Genomic DNA, 21,781 nt, shown 5'->3' with positions numbered 1-21,781 from the left:
AGCTCAGTTGAAGCAACTACAGGAACTTGCTTCATCATTCATGATTACCAATTCAGATACCTCATAGAATATGGAACAGTAGAGCACAGAATAGGCCCTTCAGACCATGATGCTGTGACGATCTTTTAACCTACTTCACAATCTATCTTACCCTTTCCTCCTAATAATCCATAGCCCTCCATTTTTCTCTTATCCATTTGTCTAAGAGTCTCTGAAGTGTCCCTATTGTATCAACCTCTACCTTCATACCTGGCACTGCATTCCAGGAACCTACCACTCTCTTTGTAAAAAACTGCCTCTGACATCTCCCATAAACTTTCTTCTTCCACTCACCTTCAAAGGATGTCCTTTGGTATTAGCCATTGCTATCCTAGGATGAAGGTGCTGCCTGTCCACTTCTATACTCCTGTCAAGTCACCTCTCATCCTCCCTCATTCCAAAGAGAAAAGCCCTAGCTGGTTCAACCTTTCCTGATAAGATATGCTCTCTAATCCAGGCAGCATTCTGGCAAATCTCCTCTGCAGCCTCTCTAAAGTTCCCACACCCTTCCTACAGTGAGGCGACCAGAACTGAACACAACGTACCAAGTCAGCGTTTTATAGAGTTGCAACATTACTTCATAGCTCTTGAACTGAATCCCCTGACTAACCAAGGCCAAAAAAAGAATGACTTTCTAACAACTATCAAGGCAAATTTGAAGACTCTATGTACTTGGGCCCCTCTGTTCCTCCACTGTTAAGAATCTGTCATTAACCTTGTTCACTGACACTTACCTTCTTAAGCTTTGTCTTTGTTGTGGTCAGCTCCATGTTGTAGGTGGAGGGAATGTCTACCTTCCAGTCAGCCCGTTGTAGGGGTAAGAGCAACTCGCCAACAAACGTGTCTTTGAGGTTGTGGAACTCCTTGACGTAGGCAGCAAAACGGAGCTTGAAACATCTGATCTCCTCCATGGTGTATCCCGAGAACTGAAAGCTCTCTCGGAACTCAGGGTTCAGGCTTTTCCTGCGTACGGCAGTCTGCTGTGGCTCCATGACCTTCGGCAGGAGGTGGATCCTTACATAGGAGTCACAGCCGGCACCAAACTTCTTGGGGAGGTTGTGGATACCAATGATGGACACTGTTAGAGTCAACTCATAGGATGAGTAGTAGAGGATGAAGTGCAGAAGAGGCTTTGGCTTTGACTTCATGGCCACGAGGCTGTCCGGCGCAGTGTGGGAATGACCCAATGTCGGACCCAAGGGCTTTACCATGGAGCTTCCCAATGCAGCAGGTTCTTTGAAGTCCAAGCTGGCTCCCGATAAAGTGCAACGTCTCTCCAGGGTTCTCCTAGTTTTGCTTGCCAGGCTGGTCTTCTGGATAATCGGGATGGAAGGCAAGGAAGGTCTTCCGCGAGGACCGATCTGGCGCTGGCCGCCGAGGTCCAGCGGGCTGCTGGTCGCGCTCTGTGGGTAGTCCAGCACTGAGCCCTCTACCTCCTCATACTGCTGCTTGACAGGCGTGCTGGTGTTCCCAAGCAGCCCCGCACTGGAGTCCAGGACAATCCGCTCCAGAGCCTGGTCTTTTCCATTGGTGGGATCCCGACGTCTTCCTTTCCGCCAGCAGATTGCACAGCCAACAATCAGGCAGAAGCAGAGGAAAGCCAGACCAGCTCCAAAGAGAACCTGGAGGGGCACTAATCGAAAGACAGACATGATGATGTATAAGTGATACAGGAACACAACCTACCTAACCTTATGGACCTAATCATTAAGATTGCAGTTGGCTTTGCATGCTCTAGTATGGAGGGGCCATTGTACAGGATTGGTAAAAGCTGCAGAAGGTTGAAAACTCAGCCAAGCCAGCTCCATGAAGAGCACTAGCCTCCCTGGCCCATCACTCAGGATATGTTGTCTTCTCATCAGAGGGAAGGCTGAGGAGCCCGAAGGCTCACTCTTTTAGGAACAGCTTCTTCCCCTCATCCATCATCTTACTGAACAGACAATGAATCTCTCCTATTCCAAGCTCACTGCTTCTGAACGCACTAATCTCCACTCATTCTGCACTAATCCTAACCTACCATCAAATCCACAGGTAAGAGGGGTGCAGTAATGGTCTGGCAGACTGACTTCTACCTCGCTGAGGCCAGATAACAACTGTCAGACACCTCCTCTTACTTGCCCCTTGAACAGGACCCCACTGAGGAGCACCAGGCAATTGTCTCCCACACCATCACTGACCTTATTAACACTGGGGATCTCCCATCCACTGCCACCAATCTCATAGTTCCCTTACCCTGCACCTCCCATTTCCACCTCCTACCCAAGATCCACAAACCTTCCTTTCCACGTAGACCCATTATTTCTGCTTGTTCCTGCTTCACTGAATTAATATCTGTATACTTTGACTCAGTTTATTCCCCCTGGTTCAGTCCCTTCCTATCTTCATCTGTGACTCTTCACACGTTCTGGATCTTTTCAATGATTTCAAGTTCCCTGGCCCCAATCATCTTATTTTCACTATGGATATCCAGTCCTTATACACCTCCATTCCCCACCAGGAAAGCCTCAAAGCTCTGTGTCTTTCTGGACACCAGACCTAACCAGTTCCCCTCCACCACCACTTGGTTCCATCTGGCAGAACGTCCTCACTCTCAATAATTTCTCCTTCGGCCCCTCCCACTTCCATGGGAACTTGCATGGGTCCCAGCTATGCCTGCCTGTTTGTCGGCTACGTGTTCTAAGACAACACTGGTGGCTGCCCCCACTTTTCCTACACTACATCAATGACTGCAATGGGGGTGCTTCCTACATCCACGTGGAACTTGTCAACTTCATTCACTTAGCCTCCAACTTCCACCCTCCTTCAAATTTTACCTGATCCATTTCCAACATTTCTCTCCCCTTTCTCAGTCTCTCTGTCTCTATCTCTGGAGACAGCTTATCTACTGATGTCTATTATATCTCCACTGATTTTCACAGCTACCTGGCCTATATCTCTTCCCATGTTGTTACTTGTAAAACTACCATCCCTTTCTCTCAATTCCTCTGTCTCTGCCACATCTGCTCTCAAGATGAGGCTTTTCATTCCAGAACTAAGGAGATGTCCTCCTTCTTAAAAGAAAGGGGGTTCCCTTCCTCCACCATCAATGCTGCACTCAACTGCATCTCTTCCATTTAGCACACGTCTGCCCTCACCCTATCCTCTGCAACCCCACCAGAGATAGGGTTCCTCTTGTCGTCACATACCATCCCGCCAGCCTTCTCCTCCAGCACATAATTCTCTGTAGCTTCCAGATCGCCGATGGGATCCCACCAGCAAGCACATTTTTCCCTCCACCCCACTTCCTACTTTCCACAGAGAACACTCCCTACATGACTCCCTTGTCCATTTGTCCCTCCCCACTGATCTCCCTCTTTGCACTTATCTTTGCAAGTGGAACAAGTGCTACACTTGCCCCTAGACCTCCTCCCTCACTATCATTCAGGGCCCCAAACGGTCCTTCCAGGTGAGGTGACACTTCACCTGTGAGTCTGTTGGGATTATCTACCGTATCCGGTGCTCCCAATATCGGTGAGACCCAACATAGATTGGGAGACTGCTTCACCAAGCACCTGCAGTCCATCCACCCGAAAAAGTGCGATCTCCCAGTGGCCAGACATTTTGATTCCACTTCCCGTTCCCATTCTAACATGTCAATCCACGGCCTCCTCTACTGTCGTGATGAGGACACACAGGTTGGAGGAGCAACACCTTATACTCTGTCTGGGTAGCCTCCAACCTAATGGCATGAATGTCAATTTCTCAAACTTACGGTAATGCCCTCCTCCTTCCCTCTCTCACTTTACCTGCCCATCACCTCCCACTGGTGCTCCTCCCCCTTTTCTTTCTTCTATGGCTTCTATCCTCCTATCAGACTCTCCCTTCTTCAGCCCTGTATCTCTTCTACCAATCAACTTCCCAGCTCTTACTTCACCCCTCCCCCACCTCCCAATTTCACCTATCACTTTCTGTTACTTCCTCCCCTTCCCCCAACTTCTTATTCTGACTCCTCATCTTCTTTTCTCCAGTCCTGATGAAAGGTCTCGGTGCAAAACATCAACTGGACTCTTTTCCAGAGATACTGCCTGGCCTGCTGAGTTGCTTCAGCATTTTGTGTGTGTTGCATAGATTTTTTCATATTGTAATTTATATATGGCACTGTGTTGCTGCCACAAAACAACAAGTTTCATGATATATGCCAATGATATTTAATCTGATTCTGTTTCTAGGCTCCTGTGATACAAGCTCATGGCTCACAAATGTGAGAAACAACTTGTAACTTCCACGCAAACACGAGGAAATCTACAGATGCTGGAAATTCAAGCAACACACAGAAAATGCTGGTGGAACGCAGCAGGCCAGGCAGCATCTGTAGGGAGAAGCACTGTTGACGTTTCAGACTCATGTGTCCTGATGAAGGGTCTCGGCCCGAACGTCGACTGTACTTCTTCCTATGGATGCTGCCTGGCCTGCTGCGTTCCACCAGCATTTTCTGTGTGTTGTAACTTCCACATCATGTTCCTCTAGTATATTTTAGTATTTCAGTTAACCCTGCAATATGATGGTAAATTTGACTCCAATCCTTACCAGAAGATTTTTGGGTAGAGAGGAGATAATTTTTAAGGTGGGATATAAGAAATGAGAGTGGGGTAGAGAAGAGGGAGAGAGGGAGAGAAGGTTAGGGAACTGGAGAAGGGCAGGGAAGGAGAGAGAGAGGGTAGGGAAGGGAGAGAGACAGACAAGGAAAGGGGGGGAGGGAGCATGGAAGGAGGGAGAAGGGTGGAGGGAGAGAGAAAGGTGGAGACAGAGAGACTAATTGCCCATCCAACCTTTCATGAGTCTAGGGGACATTCTTTATTTCTTTCTATAGATGCTGCCTGAACTGCTGAGTTCCTCCAGCATTCTGTGAGATGTAAAGCTCAAGGTTAATTACTCATTAACATGGATATAAAAATCCCAAGGTTCTTCACTGAAGATAAGTACGGGAGTTCTCCCTATCACCATTTCTAAAGCAGATTATCTTGATGTTATCACTGTTTATGGTCATTTGCTCTGTGCAATGTGGTTCATTAAGCATCCTTTTTGAAAGAAAGGGATACAAATGCTGTAATTCTGAAATAAAATTGGAAAATCCCATAAAGTCAGGTAACATCTACGGAGAGGATAACAGTTAATGTTCAGGCTGATGAACTTCCATCAAAACTAGGAAAGGCTAGAAATTGAACATGTTACAAGCTTCACGGAAGGTGAGGAGAATTTTCACCCAGAGGTGTTTCTTAGAAGGTGGATACAGAGACTCCCACAGCATTTACAAATTACAGTATCTGGATAACTTGAATCTTTAAGGTATTGGAGATTTACAGATACAGCATGGTACAGACCTTTCTTGCCCAACAATCTTATGCTGTCCAAATACACTCATGTGACTAATTAACCTACTAACCAGTACGTCTTTGCACCACAAGAGAAAATCGGAGCACCCGGAGGAAACCCATACGATCACAATGAGAATGTACAAACTCCTTACAGACAGTGGCAGAATTGAACCTAAGTCATTGGGACAGTAATAGCTTTACACTAACTGCTACGTTAACTTTGCTGCCTAAAGTACTTAAGACAATGGAAGAACTGTTGATAAATATGGTTAGTATAGCTGAGTGGTTGATGTTTGGCCTGGACATGGTGGGTTGAAGGGTCTGTCTCTGTGCCATGTGACTCTTTGGATTTAACTATACAATACATTAAAAGACAAGAGAAAATCTGCAGGTGCTGGAAATCCGAGCAACACACACAAAGTACTGGAGGAACTTGACAGGCCAGGCAGCATCTACGGAAAAGAGTACAGTTGACATTTCAGGCTGAGACCCTTCATCAGGACTGGAGAAAAAAAGAGATCAAAATACATTAAAAATTTTATTTAAATGCATCCCTTTGTGATTGAATTTCAGAGATTTATCCTCTTCACTATAGAATATATCTATATATTATCAGTGTAGACATGTTTAAACAATGAAGCACAACTACTTTCACATGTAACACACACAAATACTGGAGGAGCTCAGCAGGTCAGGCAGCTTCCATGGAAATGAGCAAACAGTCAACGTTTTGGGCCGAGACCCTTCTTCGAGACTGGAAAGGAAGGTGGAAAATGCCAGAATAAAAAGATACAGGAAGGGAAAGGAGGATAGTTAGAAGGTGATAGATGAAGCCAGGTGGGTAGGAAAGGTAAAGGATTGGAGAGGAAGGAATCTGATAGGAGAGGACAGTGGTCCATAGGAGAAAGGGAAGGAAGAGGGGCACTAGGGGGAGGTGATAAGCAGGTGAGAAGAGATAAGAGGCCAGATTGGAAATAGAAGGAAAGGGGATGCTGAGGGAAATATTTTAACTGGAGGTAGAAATTGATATTCATGCCATCAGGTTGGAGGCTACCCAAACAGAATATAAGGTGTTGCTCCTCCACTCTGAGGTTTGGCTCATCGTAGCATAAGAGGAGTCGTGGACCGACATGTCAGACAGGAATGGGAATCCGAATGAAAATATTTGGCTACCTAGCAGTTCTGCTTTTCACAATGGAGCAAAGGAGCTTGATGAAGCATCCCCTAATTTGCCACAGGTACTCACCAATAGAGTAGGCCATTGAGGGAGCACCCCCCCAAGATGATGTCATCAGATTTGCAGGTGAAGTGATGCCTCACCTGGAAGGCTATTTGGGGCCCTGAACAGAGGTGAACGGACAGCAATAGCACTTTGGCCACTTGCAAGGATGTGCCGGGAAGATGGATGAATGGACAAGGAAATCACAGAGGGAGTGATCTTTGTGGAAAGTAGAGAGTGGGGGGGGGAGTGGGAGTGAGGTAAAGATGCTTTTGGTGGTAGGATCCCTTTGGAGATGGCGGACTTTGCGGAGAAAAATGTACAGGATTCGGAGGTTGATGGGGTGGTACGTAAGGACAAGAGGATCACTGTTAAGACGGCAGAAAGATGGGGTGAACGTGAATGTTCGGGAAATGTTCGTGTCATGGGAGGAGATGTGGATGAGGATAGCATCAATGGTTTTTGCATATACTATCTGAGCAAGCAGATGAAGAAGGAATGACAAAGCATGACCTCAGAGATTCAAGGTTTGCTCATGAACTGACACTGCCCATAGATCACAGATAAGATTGTGTCATAAGGCAAAGCAATGGTTATATTTCATTAGGAGTCTTATAAGACTAGTATATCACCACAAACTCCAGCAAATTTCTACAGGCGACCCGTGGAAAGTCTTTTAACTGGTTGCAACAAAGTCTGGTATGCAGGCTCCAAATAAAGCAGGAAGAAAGCTGAAGAGTCTTGTAACTTCAGCTATCTCCGTCATGGGCACTCACCTCCCCACCGCAGAGGACATCTTCAAAAGGCAGCGCCTCAAAAAGGCAGCTTCTGTCATTAAGGTCCTCACCATCTAGGAGTTTAATTCCTCACCATCTCACCTCGTCTCATCCCTACCATCGGGGGGTAGGTACAGGAACCTGATGAAGCTTCTTCCCCTCTGTCATCAGATTTCTGAACCGCCTATGAACCCAGCAGCTCTACCTCTCAATTTTGCACCCTTTTTGCACTATACTTGTATATAATTCTTGATGTAACTTACAGTACTTCTTTATCGATTGCACTGTACTACTGAAAGCCACAAATTTTATGACATATGTCAGTGATAATAAATCCAATTCTAATTCTGAGATAGGAGCTGTTGTAAGATCGAAAGGAAATGTTTCACAGACTCCCTCCATTGGCCCAGCACTGAGGGAGGATCTGCCTCCTGGGTATTCCACTTGGTAAACCCTCATCTGGACAGTCCCTGCAGCCTACTGGCAGGGGCACATTACACAGAAAGCAGCATGATCGACATTCACTGTGCAACAATAGCAATTCCTATTAAGCAGTTTCGAGCCCAAAGTGGCCCGATCATCCACTCAGGTTTACAAGGACATCGGTCGGATTCAAGGGGCCTGGTTGCAGGAAGAAGTTAGAGAGGCTAGGACTTTATTCCTTGGAATGCAAAGAATGAGGGGTGAAGGCATAGAAAGGGTGAGTTTCAGGTTGTATGTTGTATACAGTCTCCGATATTAAATAGAATTATTGATATTGAACTATTGTAGGAGATAGTACAGATATTAGTGGGAGCAGATGTTAAAGAAATCAAAGGAAATTAGTAGTAATATGATGTTAATATATGAAAATAGTGCAAAGTTAGAACATTAGTGGTGACCTTATTGAACAATAAAACAAACACAAGGAGGAGAAGATCTTCCTTCCATTCAAAATTCTCTAACGTCTAGTCATTTTTTCCTTTCCCCTTCCATCCTCTTCCATTCCTCACTCTGGCTCCCCTCTTACCTCTTTTCTTCTCCTCGCCTGCCTATATCCTCTCCCTGGTGGTCCTCCTCTTTACCTTTCTCCTGTGCTCAACTCCTCTCCTATAAAATTCCTTCTTCTTCAGCCTTTTACCCTTTCCACCTATCTGCTCCCAGGTCCTTACTTCAACCCCTCTCTCCCACCAGCATCACCTATCACCTTCTATCTTGAACTCCAAACCACTCCCCCACTCCCCCAACCACCTTATTTTGGCTTTTTCGTCCTCCTTTTTTAGTCCTGATGAAGGTTCTTGGCCTGAAATGTTAGCTCTTTATTCCTTTCCACTGGCTGCTAACCTGATCTGCTGAGTTCCTCCGGCATTTTACCTTGGATTTCCAGCATCAGCTGAATCTCTTGAGTGAATTATGTATCACCTCTATTTCTCATGAAATTACAAAGACAGGGAAGCATTTCAAAAGAAGGGCAAGAATTTTAAAGCGGTCACAGATTGTTTAATTGGGAGCTACTGTAGGTCACCAAGTGAAAGGGTGATGAGTGAATCGGATGAAGGAAATTGGGAGACAGGAGGCACTAGAACTGGGGATGCTTCATGTCTGCAGAATAAACATGGGATGCTGGTGGGAGTGGGATGGGATAGTCAAATCGAGTGTTTAACACAGGTTGAAGAGGCAGGTGGATGAGGGAAAGATACAGAGGAACAAACATGAATATAAATAGTACATAAACAGCACAGGCCCTTTGGCCAATCATGTCTGTGCTGATCAGAATGCCAATCTAACTAGACCCATTTGCTTATATGTGCTTTGTAACCTTCTATTCCCTGTCAATTCATGTGGCAATTGGTAATTAGTCTATTATTGTTATATGTAACGAGCCAACGTTTCTTCTCATAGCACCAGCAACCTGTGTTCAGTCGAAGAGCATAAGACAACAGGAGCAGAATTACGTCTTTCAGCCCATTGCGTCTATTCCGCCATTCAAGTATGGCTGATTTCACTCCATTCCCTTGCCTTTCCCCCCATAACCTTTGATGCCTTACTAATCAAGATCCTATCAACCTTAGCTTTAAATGTAGCCAATGACTTAGCCTCCACAGCCATATATGGTCAGGAATTCCACAGTTTCACCTCCTTCTGGCTAAAGAAATTCCTCCTCCTCTCTGTTCCAAAGAGACCTCCTTCTATCCTGAGGCTGTACCCTCTGGTCCTAGACTCCCCCACTATGGGAAGTATCTTCTCCACAGCCACTCAATTTAGGTCTTTTCTATATTTGATAGATTTCAATGAGATCCCCTCTCGTTCTTCTAAACTCCATTTCAGTGCAACAGTACATCAAGGTAGTAGAAGGAAAATGCAATAACATAATTCAGGATATAGTGTTATAATTACCGAGAGAGTGCAGGCAGAGCAGACAACAAGGAACAAGACCATGATGAGGTAGACTGTGAGATCAAGAATCCATTTTATCAAACAAAAGGTATATTCAATTGTGTTTAAAACATTGTATGGAACAACTTTGTCTATGCAATGTGGAGCTCACAGTCAGTATTCAAGAAACAGAGCTTCCAAACTGATTTCATCAAACCAATTGCCATGAAGGACAGTAAGTCCTTAAAATTATCAGATATCCAGTTTCCTACCTGCTGCGTTGATTTGTGTAGAAGTTTCCATACAGTTAAGGGTTTAAGCTTCCCAAGTGACAAAGTTCATGTTGCAGTAGACACTCTTGCTGAGACAGAAGAAAGTCTGAGAGAAAGGCAAGCAGCTTTAGCTAAGCTCCCACATTAACTGGCCTCTTACGTCAGCCGTTCCCCTGTGAAAATGCTCAGATGTCATTCCTTATTGCTCATATCAGCAAGGGCAATGGAAATATATCCACAGACTCTCCGGGGCGGGGTGGGGGGAGGAGCGGGCAAAATAACATTGTTTAAAAAGTAAACTTAGATTAACATTAACTTGCTCGATTGTTCGCTCGCTGTCTCTGACTGAGGCCATTCACGTGAACTTTTTGAACAGAAACAAAACCCTACAGAGCGTCTAAAAGAGCTATGACCTTCCTTTGAACCACATCGATAAATATAGCAATATTTATCATTATGTAATTGCGTTTGAGAGAGAGTGTTAATATTTACAGATCAGATCTAGGGCAAACTAATTTCACATGTTTGCACATGTTAACTTCTTTGATGCTTCAATTGCAAAAAAGGTTACCACTTAGTTGTATGAAGCAGAAACAGTAGATCACAGATAACCCTAAGCTTGCTCTGGCATTCTCCAAGTACACCATCATCCTGTTGGGACTCTAGATCATGGTGTCTTGGGGCTTTGCTGTTGCTTGCATGGTGGATGGTGTATGGTGGGGGTGGAAGGCTGATGCTTTCTGCTAGAACAAGTGGGGGGGGGGAGAGTTGATGCTTTGATTGTGAGTGAGGGTGGCTTTGGGGTTCTAATGTTTTTCTGTCATTCAATCTTCGGGGCTTTTTTCCTACTTTGTGGATGTCTGCGAAGAGTAAGAATTTCAGGGTATACTGTATACATTCCAGATATTCACAGCCCTTCAAGGAAATAAATTCTTCCTCAGTTCGCCAGGAAACAAGTGTCACCTTGATCTACTATCTTAACTTCAGAAGTAGATCTATTATCACTGCCTTAGTCATGAAATGTGTTGTTTTGCGGCAGCAGTACAGTGCAATACATAAAGTTACTGAAAGTTACAATAAGAAATGTACACTTAGTGGCCACTTTATTAGGTGCTCCATTACACCTACTCATTAATGCAAATATCTAATCAGCCAACCATGTGGAAGCAACTCAATACATAAAAGCATGTAGGCATGGTCACGAGGTTCAGTTGTTGTTCAGACCAAGCATCAGAATGCAGAAGAAATGTGATTTAAGTGACCTTGACCATAGAATGATTGTTGGTGCCAGATAGGGTGGTTTGAGTATTTCAGGAATTGCTGATCTCCTGGCACTTTCATGCACAATGGTTTCTAGAGTTTATAGAGAATGGTGCAAAAAATTCCCCCCCCCCAAAAAAAACAACAGTGAGCAGCAGTTCTGTGGGTGAAAATGCCTTGTTAATGAGAGAGGTCAGAGAAGAATGGCCAGACTGGTTCAAATTGACAGGAGAGCGACAGAAACTCAATTACTATGCTTTTCAGCAGTGGAGTGCAGAAGAGAATCTCCGAATGCAGAACATGTTGAACCTTAAAGTGGATGGGCTACAGTAGCAGAAGACCCTGAACATACACTCAGTGGCCTTTTTTTAGGTGCAGGGGGTACCTAATAAAGTGGCCACTGATTGTGTGTAAAAAAAATGTTGTGCAAAAACACAACTTCATGGATTCATGGATCCTTCAGAAACCTGATAGCAGAGGAGAAGAAGCTGTTCCTAAAATGTTGAGTGTGTCTTCAGGGTCCTGTACTTCCTCCCTGATGGTAGCAAGACGAAGAGGGCAGGTCCTGAGTGGTGGGGTCCTTAATGATGGATGTTGCCTTTTTGAGACATTGCCTTTTGAAGGGATCACAAATCTTATCTCTTTCAATTCTGGTTGTCCTGTTACAGGAAGGAAGTGAGGCTTTGGAAAGTGTGCAGAAGAGATTTACCGTGATGAAACCTGAAATAGAAGGCATGGGCTATAAGGAGGGGGTTGGACAGCCTTGGGTTGTTGTCTCTGCAGTGTCAGTGGCTGAGGAAGATGTTGAGATGTTGAGATAGACCACATGTTTCTCCAAAGGGAGAAATGTCAAACACCAGAGGACATGCATTTAAAGAGAGAGGTTAAGTTTTTTTAAAAAATTACAGTGTGCTAGAACAGAAAGCCAGCAGTAGTGGTGGAAGCAGATATGGTAGTGGTGTATAAAAGACTGTTAGATCCATGGAAATGCAGTGAGTGGAGGAATATGGATGATGTGCAGGCACAAGAGATAGAGTTTAATTGGCCATTGTGTTTGGACAGACCTCATGGGCCAAAGGGCTTGTTCTTGTGCTATGCTGTTCTATGTTCTACTTATTTCAACAGCAAGATTTAGAGCAATGAGATTACTTCACAATCCTTTAAATTCAGTCTCCCTTTATTGGGGAGTCCTTCATTCTAGGTGAATCTACACATCAAATTGATCTGCAGTGAATCTAAACTAAACTAAACATAGACACTTGAACAGGTACATGGATAAGAAACATTTAGAGGGATATAGACCAAACATGGGCAAATCGGACTAGTTTCAGTTTTGGTCAGCAAGGACCTGTATCTGTGCTGTATGACACTATGACTTTCTATGAATATTAAAAAGATTAAAATTAATTTCACTTCAATACCATATTGCTAATAATAACAGGGCTTGATATTCTGAAATAGGATTCTTTTGATATGTAATCCATGCATCAAGAAATTTAACCGTCAATTCCCGCCACTGATTGTAAGGAGTTTGTATGTTCTCTCCGTGACCGCGTGTGTTTCCTCCTGTTGCTCCGGTTTCCACCCACAGTCCAAATATGTATGGGTTGGAAGGTTAATTGGTCAAATTGTCCCGTGATTAGGCTAGGATTAAATCGGGGGTTGTTGGGTGGTATGAATCAAAGGGCCAGAAGGGCATATTCTGTGTTCTACCTCAATAAGTAACTAACAATCTGCTACATCTCCCTAATTCTTTGCCCATTTACGCTAAATCACGGTTAAATCACAATACTTTCTCTATTCACTGACAGAATTTTTGGATGTCTCTATGAACCTTGTGTTATTCGTCTCTGAGGAGAAGCAACTCATTTTCTCCATAAGGCTTATATGTCCATCATGGATGAAAAATAATTCTTCCCAGTATTGTAGAGATTTGATCAACCATTGTACCATTGTTGTAGTTAAACACTAATTATTAGGGACTCCCTAGAGCAAGCGTTCCCGATCTAGGGTCCACGGACCCCTCGATTAATGGGAGGGGTCCTTGACATAAAAAAGGTTTGGGAATTCCTCATCCAGAGGTAGGCCTCTCATTAAGTCTACAGTGTTCTGACTTGTCCATACCTTACTGCTAATCAAAGATGAAGCCATGGCAGACTTAAAATATACTTGAGATCTTAAAGTGGTATACAAAAGTATGAACCATACAGACAGGGTGAATGCATGCAGGCATTTCTCCCCTCCATTTGGGTGAGACTAGAACTAGAGGTCATAGATTTAGGATGAAAGGAGAAACATTTAAGCAGAATCTGGGAGGGGTGGGGCACTTCTTTACTCAGAGGGTGGTTTGAATGTGGAATAGATTGCCAATTGAAGTGTAACATTTAGTAGAAGTTTGGATAGGTGTATGGATGAGGGGTATGGTCTGAGTGCAGGTAGATGGATCGAGGGGCCTTTTTCTGTCCTGTCGTACACTATTACTCTGTGATGTTATACTGTCTTAGTACGGTAATATACTTAAACAAATATACACACATAAAAACAAAAGCCCATCAATGTCTAGCATCATTAATTCCTCCATTGAATATAGATAATCATCAGAGATATTCATTTCTCTTCGGTTGTATGCACTTATATTGCTCAATTCATGTTATAAAATGCATCTAAATTTCAGTTCCATTTATTATCAATGTACGTATGTGGTATACAACTCTCAGATTCGTCTTCCCACAGGCAGCCAGGAAACAAAGAAACACAATGGAACCCGTCCAAAGAAAACATCGAACACCCAATGTGTAAAAAAAAGGAAGGGCCAGAAGGGTATATTCTGTGTTCTACCTCAATAAGTAAATAAAAATCTTCTACATCTCCCTAATTCTTTGCCCATTTACACTAAATCACGGTTAAATCACAATACTTTCTCTATTCACTGACAGAATTTTGGATGTCTCTATGAACCTTGTGTTATTCATGCCTAAGGAGAAGCAACTCATTTTCTCCATATAGTTTACATGTTCATCATGGATGAAAAATAATTCTTCCCGGTATTGTAGAGATTTGATCAACCATTGTTTTAGTTAAACACTAATTATTAGGGACTCCCTAGAGCAGGGGTTCCCAACCTAGGGAAAAGAAACACGATAGAACCCGTTCAAAGAAAACATCAAACACCCAATGTGCAAAAAAAAAACAATTCATGCAAGCACCAAAAAAACAAGCAAAACATTGAATATAAAACATCGAACTATAAAGTCATTGAAACAGCCTAGGAAAGTTCAGTTCAATTTAATGCTGTGTCGTTCATTGACTGCAGGCACAGCGATTGCAAGATATGTTTTTAATGTGTTCCAGGTACTGCAGATGCTAGAAATCTAGATCAATACACACAATGTGCTGGAGGAGCTTAGCACGTCAGACAGCATCTGTGGAGGACCGATGAAGGGTCTTGGCCCGAAATATTAACTGTTTATTCCCATCCATTGATGCCGCCTGATTTGCTGAGCTCCTCCAGTACTTTGTGTGTACAGTATTGCCCCAGCATGGGATACAATGGGCTGAGTAGCTCTCATTCAGTGCTGTACACTTCAATGGGTTCTATAACCAAGCATGCTGTTCTAACTTAAAAGGTCAAAGACAGGAAAGGCCAAGCAAACCACCAAGGTGTAAAGGTCTAATGTAAAGTTAGAACACTGCATGCAGTCTGCAGTTGAAAACTTAGTGGCGATCAGTTACCTGCGTAACAGAGTGTCTGGTTTATTCCCATGCAATTAGAAGCAAAATAGCCTGTGCTTTGAGGGTGTGGATAAGGTTTTATTGCATAATGAGTGGATCGCTTCTCACTCCATTTTATCTCTGATGCCTTGTGAAATATTAACTTGTGTCTTTCATAACTGCATCACTCACTTCCTGAAAGCAAATATATAACCATTTCCCTTTGAGCTGTAATGACAGAGGAAGACTATTTTTATACCAGAAAATAATGAATGAGGTTGAACTCAGTGGAGTGACACACTTCAAGTGAGGAAAGACAGCTAGAAGTGTTATTATCACATCAATAAAATTCTATAAGCTGCTCTAAAAGGATCACTCAGTTTAGAAGGAACAAGCCTTTAATTGGGTCCAATGAACTACTAATTACTAAACCTAAATTGCATATGGATATCATCCTGAAGATGAAGATTTACATCATAAATTGTTAGAGCAATATAAGACCATAAGACCGTGAGACATAGGAGCAGAGTTAGGCCATTCAGCCCATCAAGTCTGCTCCACAAGCACCTAGTGATTTTCCACAATGGAGCCTGCATCCTCCTCTTCACCCACTTCCCACCCATTCTACCCACAACAAAGCCCTAATTATTCAATTTGACATTGGCCATAGACTGACTGAAGTTTGTCCCAGTGGAACAGCTCCTTCCGTGGAGAAGCCCAGCAACATCCTACATGTAGAAGTTTGGCCCAAAATGCTGACTGTCCATTTCCTTATATTTCCAATATAAGGAGGAAAGTTACATCAACAAAGTTGTCAGATACAGCCAGGTAGCACTAGGATACAATGTAAAGCTTCTCTTATATAGAACCATAGAACATTACAGCACAGAAACAGGCCTTTTGGCCCTTCTTGGCTGTGCCGAACCATTTTTCTGCCTAGTCCCACTCTCCTGCACCTGGACCGTATTCCTCCATACACCTCTCATCCATGCACCTGTCCAAGTTTTTCTTAAATGTTAAAAGTGAGCCTGCATTTACCACCTCATCTGGCAGCTCATTCCACACTCCCACCACTCTCTGTGTGAAGAACCACCCCCCCCATGTTCCCTTTAAACTTTTCCCCCTTCACCCTTAACCCATGACCTCTGTTTTTTTTCTCCCCTAGCCTCAGTGGAAAAAGCCTGCTTGCATTCACTCTATCTATACCCATCATAATTTTATACACCTCTATCAAATCTCCCCTCATTCTTCTACACTCCAGGGAATAAAGTCCTAACCTATTCAACCTTTCTCTGTAACTCAGTTTCTCAAGTCCCGGCAACATCCTTGTAAACCTTCTCTGCACTCTTTCAACCTAATTAATATCCTTCCTGTAATTTGGTGACCTAAACTGTTCATACAGATCAAATCATTACAGTGCATTGAGCTTAATAAAGTAGAACAACAAGAATGCTGAACAAAGTACTGCGCAGGTAAACAAAAAGTGCAAGATCATAATGAGGTAGAGTGTGAATTCAAGACTACAAGAAGTCCATCAAATGCTGGATATTTGAGGCCCTCCATTGGTTGGGGTCAACCATGAATATTGTGTCCTAGCTGTCTACATGATACGCAAACTGGTGCGCAAGCCAGGGCAGTACGATATTGAGAGCAAGCTAGTGTCCACACAGCAGGCTCCCCCTCTCCACGAAGCTGAGGAATCTAAAGAGACTGATACCAGTTGCAGGAGTTGCCAATCAGTGTTGAACTCAAGAATTGGACAGCCTTAGGGACTCCAGCTGCGGACTTCTCCTCAGAGTTTACTCCCGAATCCCTCCCCTTGAGTGGGTATAGCTGCAAGGCAGCCGAGGTTTGAGATCAGAGTTTTCCCTCTCCGAGATGAGCTGCCAACCACAGCTAATGAGACCCATCTGCAAAAGCGACTGATTTTAAGGTGCCAATAACCCACCTTTGTCCCTACTCCTGTAGGGCTCCACTGGACTTAGTGGCTAAGCCACATGTGAAGGCCAGGGACTGGACTTGGTTGTCAGAAGCTATTTGACACAACAAACTTAACGAACAAATGCCTGATAAGTGCGATAAAAGCTGTTGTTGAGTCTGGTGGGGTGTGCTTTCAGGTTTTCCTATCTTCTGCCTGATGCGGGAGGGGAAAAGAGATAATGTCTGGAGTGATGGAATCTTTGATTAGACTGGTTGCTTTCCTGAAGTATCGACAGAGAACATAGAAGGGAGGCTGGTTTCTGCGATGTGCGGAACTGACTCCACAACACTGCAGTTTCTTGCGTTCACGTGCGGAGCAGTTCCCACACCAAGCCAGAATGCCTCTATGGTGCCTCAGATAAAATTGGTAAGAGTCGATGGGGACGTGCCGAATTTCTTTAGCCTCCTGAGGAAGTAGAGGCTTTGATAAGTTTTCTCGGTTGTGATATCAATGTGATTGGCAAGGAGAGGCTATTGCTGATGCTCTCCCAAAGGAACCTTGAAGCTCTCTATTCTTTCAACCACAGCACTTATGATGTAAACAGGAGCATGCGCAACACCCCCCTTATGAATTCAATGACCAGCACTTCTGTTTTGTTGACATTGAGGGAAAGGTTGTTGTCATGGCACCCTCTCTCTAAGCTCTCTATCTCCTTCCTCTACTCTGACTCATTGTTATTTGAGATGCAGCCCACTACAGTGGTATCATCTGTAAACTTGTAATCTAACCCCTACCAAGACCAAAGCTGTTCATTAAGGAGAAAAGAAGGTAAATACCTTCTTATATAATAAAAATTAATAATAGCCAACATCTGAGTTAAAATAAAGAATTGGAGGTTTTGAAAATAATTCAGAAAAGGTCCCCACAATGTTTGAAAGTCTTGACGAGAATCAGAAATTGAACAACGAATCTTCTCTAAATCTAAGCATGACATAATGTCACATAACCATTGAGCATGAGGAGGAGGAAAAACATCTTTCCATTTAAACAAAAGTGTCCTCCTAGCTGTAAGAGAGTTAAAGGCCAAAATATGTAAATCAGAAACCTTCAATTTAATATCTTGTCCTGCATCAATACCAAAAAGGGCCATCAGAGGGTTAGGCTTAAAATTTACTTTAAAAAGTAAGGAAAAAGTTTGAAAAACTTCCTTCCGATATTTTTCAAGATTCGTCAGGACCAAAACACATGAATTAATGAGGCTTCTCCATTATTACATCTGTCACAGTAGGGAGATATATCTGAATAAAAATGAGATAGCTTATCCTTAGTCATATGAGCTCTATGTACCACCTTAAATTGTATGAGGGAATCACAAGCACATAGTGATGAAGTATTAATCAGTTTAAAAATTTCATTCCAAGTTTCCTCAGGTATTGATGTCTGTAAATTGTGTTCCCAAAGATTCTTAATTTTGTCTAAAGGAACATTCCTCGGCTCCAGTAACATACCATAAATATTAGATATTGAACCATTATGAAAAGATGTCAGACTAAAAATTACATCTAGTAAGTTCTTATCTGAGCTTATAGGAAATGTAACATAATTGAGATCTTCAAAAATCTCTAATTTGTAAATATTTAAAAAAGTGAGTTTTGGGTAGACTATATTTAGCCGACAATTGCTCAGATGAACAAAGGTTTCCTTCAACAAACAGATCCTGAAAACATTTAATACCCAATCTGTCCCATTCCTTAAAAACTAAATCAATTATAGAGGGTTTAAAAAAATTAGAATAAATGGGGCTTGAAAGGGAGAACCTCAATAAACCAAAGTGTTTCCTAAATTGTATCCAGATCCTCAGAGTATGTTTAACTATTAAATTATCAGTTAGTTTACTTACAGATAAAAGAAGTGAGGATCCAAGAAGAGAAATAATAGAAAATTTATTAACAGAGTTAGCTTCTAAAGAAACCCATACCGGACAATCTACACGATTAATATAGTATATCCAAAACATAAGATATGGTATATTAGCTAACTGAGACCCTGCAGCAGATGGTTATTTTGTTCTGGGTTCAAGCATCTGCAGCTCTTGTGTCCACCAAGCACTTCGAGTAACCTATATGTGTGTGTGGGTATATATATTTATATATGCATGCACATTTAATAAAGATATTATTGGAGTGCTGTATCGAGCCAATGTGCAGGTGTAGCTAAAAAAGTGTCCATTATGTATATGTATACAGAGGATTCTGGTCAATTGGGCCATCAGTTAATTGGGGCAACTCATAAAGAACAAAAACTAATTGAGAAAATAGCTGAGGTTCCCTCTGTTTGGGACACTATGCCACTTAACTGGGGCAGGAGACTGTTGCTGAATAGTTTATAACTAGCATCCAACATATGTACTTGTATGGCTATTAGACACTACAGCAAACAGTTTTTAAGTGGCATCAGTTGCATGCATTTAGGTTCAAAAAGCAGTGATATTTGTCACTGATCGTTGGTGAGAAATAAGCAGTAAGTCAAACGAGAACTGCTTTGCCCTCTGTACTTCAAGCATTCAGGCGCGGAGATGCCAGAGATGGCCAGGAGTGAAAATGGAATGATTTTGCCACTTCAATAAATTAGGAACTATGAAGAATTTGAAGGTATTAACAATCATCTTGAATTTTACAGTGAAAATGAGAAGCTGGAGGATGCAATCATTGATAGCAATGTATGCAGGCAGTCCATTATCTGCACTAGGTGTCTATGTTGATTCTGTTCATATACACTCAATGAAAAGAATGTGCCAGTGTACACTGGATAAATTCATCAGTCGATAACTATTATAAACTAATACACAGTTTTATAGTACTGTAATAGTATTGATAATGTTCTAATTTATTCTGAATTTCATTTAAATACATAATTTGTTACTCAGTTAAATGGTAATTTGACTTTTTTATATATTTTTAACTATTTCCATGATACTTCAACTAATTGGAGCAGTGCTCAATTCAGCCAAAATTTACTGGTCCTGATTAACTGAGTGTGTGTGTGTGTGTGTGTGTGTGTGTGTGTGTGTGTGTGTGTGTGTGTGTGTGTGTGTGTGTGTGTGTGTGTGTGTGTGTGTGTGTGTGTGTGTGTGTGTGTGTGTGTGTGTGTGTGTGTGTGTGTGTGTGTGTGTGTGTGTGTGTAATCTATATACATATCTTTCTTCATTACCCTTAATAAATTTCCATTACAACTTGTACCTTGAACTCATAGTTTCCTAACAGATGACTGAAAATGGCATGATTATTTCCTCACACTTCTTCCCAGAAAATAAAGCAAATTGCTTTACTCAAGGAAGATTAAACCTCATTCTCTTAAGTTATGTGAGTTTCCGATAGTTATTTATCACATCGATTGGCTGTGTTCTAAGTTAGACATCTTATTTGCAGAAATAAATGCATTAAACAATAGTTATACCAGCATCCATTAAATGCATTTTCTATGAAACTAGATTTTTAAAATTAATTTTAGTGGGAACAGACTATTGCTGGCAAGACCAGCTAGCATCTATTCCTTTCCCTTGTGTTTTTTTTCAGAACATAGTGGTCTCAGGGAGAACTTTCTCTACACAGTACTGCTGGGGAGGGAGTTCTAGAACACAGGTACAAGACATTTGTAGGTTAGGAGTGTGTGAAGCTTGGTGTGGAGCTTGCTGTTGGAGATGATCACATGCATCCACTGTGCTTGTCCAAGATGGTAGAGTTGGGTACTGCTGTTAAAGTCACATGGATGAGCACTTTGTAGATGGCGCACACTGCAGCCACTGTGTGCTTGTTGGGGAGGGAGTGACTATTTGACGGTGGTTAATTGGGTTGATAATGGGAGCCTGCTTTGTCCTGGATGCTGTTGCACCTGCATCCTCCAGGGCAAGTGGAGAGTATTTCAATGGGCTGCTGAACTCTGCCTTGTAGATTGTGGAGAGGTTTCTGGGTGTCAGGGCATGGCACTCAACATCAATTGAGCTCTTGGAGCTATTATTCTTATGTGGCTGGTCACACTGAAATTCTGGGCTTGAGTATCTCCTGCAGTGATGCCCTGAATCTGGGGTGACTGGCTTTCAACAACTATGATGTAAACAGTGGGGTGTTTCCCCTTGGATACCCATTGACATAAACCAGAATTGATTAGAGAGCTTAAGGTAAAAGAACTCTTAGGGGATGATCCTGAAATTTGAGAAGGTGAAGCCAAAGTCAGATGTATCAGTGATATAGTGGAGTAAAGGGAATTACAGAGGCATGAGAGAGGAGTTGGCCAGAACCAAATGGAAAATAACACTGGCAGGGATGACAGCAGAGCAGAAAAAAGCTGGAATTTCTAGAAGCAATTCAGAAGGCACAGTATACATACATACATACCAAAGAGGAAGAAGCATTCTGAAGGCAAGATGGCAGAACCACGATTAACAAGAGAAGTCAAAGACAATATAAAAGTCCTGACTTATGAAGGCTAATGTGCCAAAAGCTTGCTTTACAACCTATCAACCTGTGGTGCCACTTCAAAGGAATGGGCCTGTGTTCCACCGCCTACCATTCAGTGTTCAAGTACTATTCTGATTTGTCCTCCTGGAAGATGAGGCAGGTTAAAAGGCCTTCAAAAGACAATGACATCTATCACAGAAGTGAAGGCTAAGATTTGCATGGAGGAAGAAGTGAAAGACAAACTTACTGCTCTATGCATGGGGAGTATCTGGTGATAGTTTCCATGCCTGATACTGTCACACAGTCAGCACCAGATTGAACCCTTGTCTGAGAGGCAGTGTGGAAGCAGTTCTACTCAATGCACCTCTATCCCACTCAGGAATGCAAAGTTAAACCATGGCTCTTAAGTGTTTGCAA

The 21,781-nt window shown here is 42.7% G+C and overlaps 1 protein-coding gene across 2 annotated transcripts in view; it reads right to left on the bottom strand.

The window, feature by feature from the left end:
• LOC140714316 (synaptotagmin-11) overlaps positions 1-21,781 on the bottom strand; it is a 79,624-nt gene that overhangs the window by 29,418 nt on the left and 28,425 nt on the right. Inside the window, exons 1-2 of one of the 2 annotated variants that reach the window (XM_073025460.1) lie at positions 10,016-10,128; positions 774-1,672 (exon numbers count right to left, since the gene is read on the bottom strand). In XM_073025460.1, coding sequence (XP_072881561.1) covers positions 774-1,672; positions 10,016-10,046 — 930 coding nt within the window. In that variant the 5' untranslated portion in view covers positions 10,047-10,128. Of the gene's footprint in view, positions 1-773; positions 1,673-10,015; positions 10,129-21,781 lie in introns of those variants that run through there. The other variant, XM_073025461.1, reaches the window with a different exon arrangement.

This window comes from Hemitrygon akajei, chromosome 21, assembly GCF_048418815.1.
Source record: "Hemitrygon akajei chromosome 21, sHemAka1.3, whole genome shotgun sequence".
NCBI classification, from domain to species: Eukaryota; Metazoa; Chordata; class Chondrichthyes; order Myliobatiformes; family Dasyatidae; genus Hemitrygon; species Hemitrygon akajei.
Note: the sequence above shows the minus strand (reverse complement) of the source record. Positions and strands in the feature narration are given on the sequence as shown.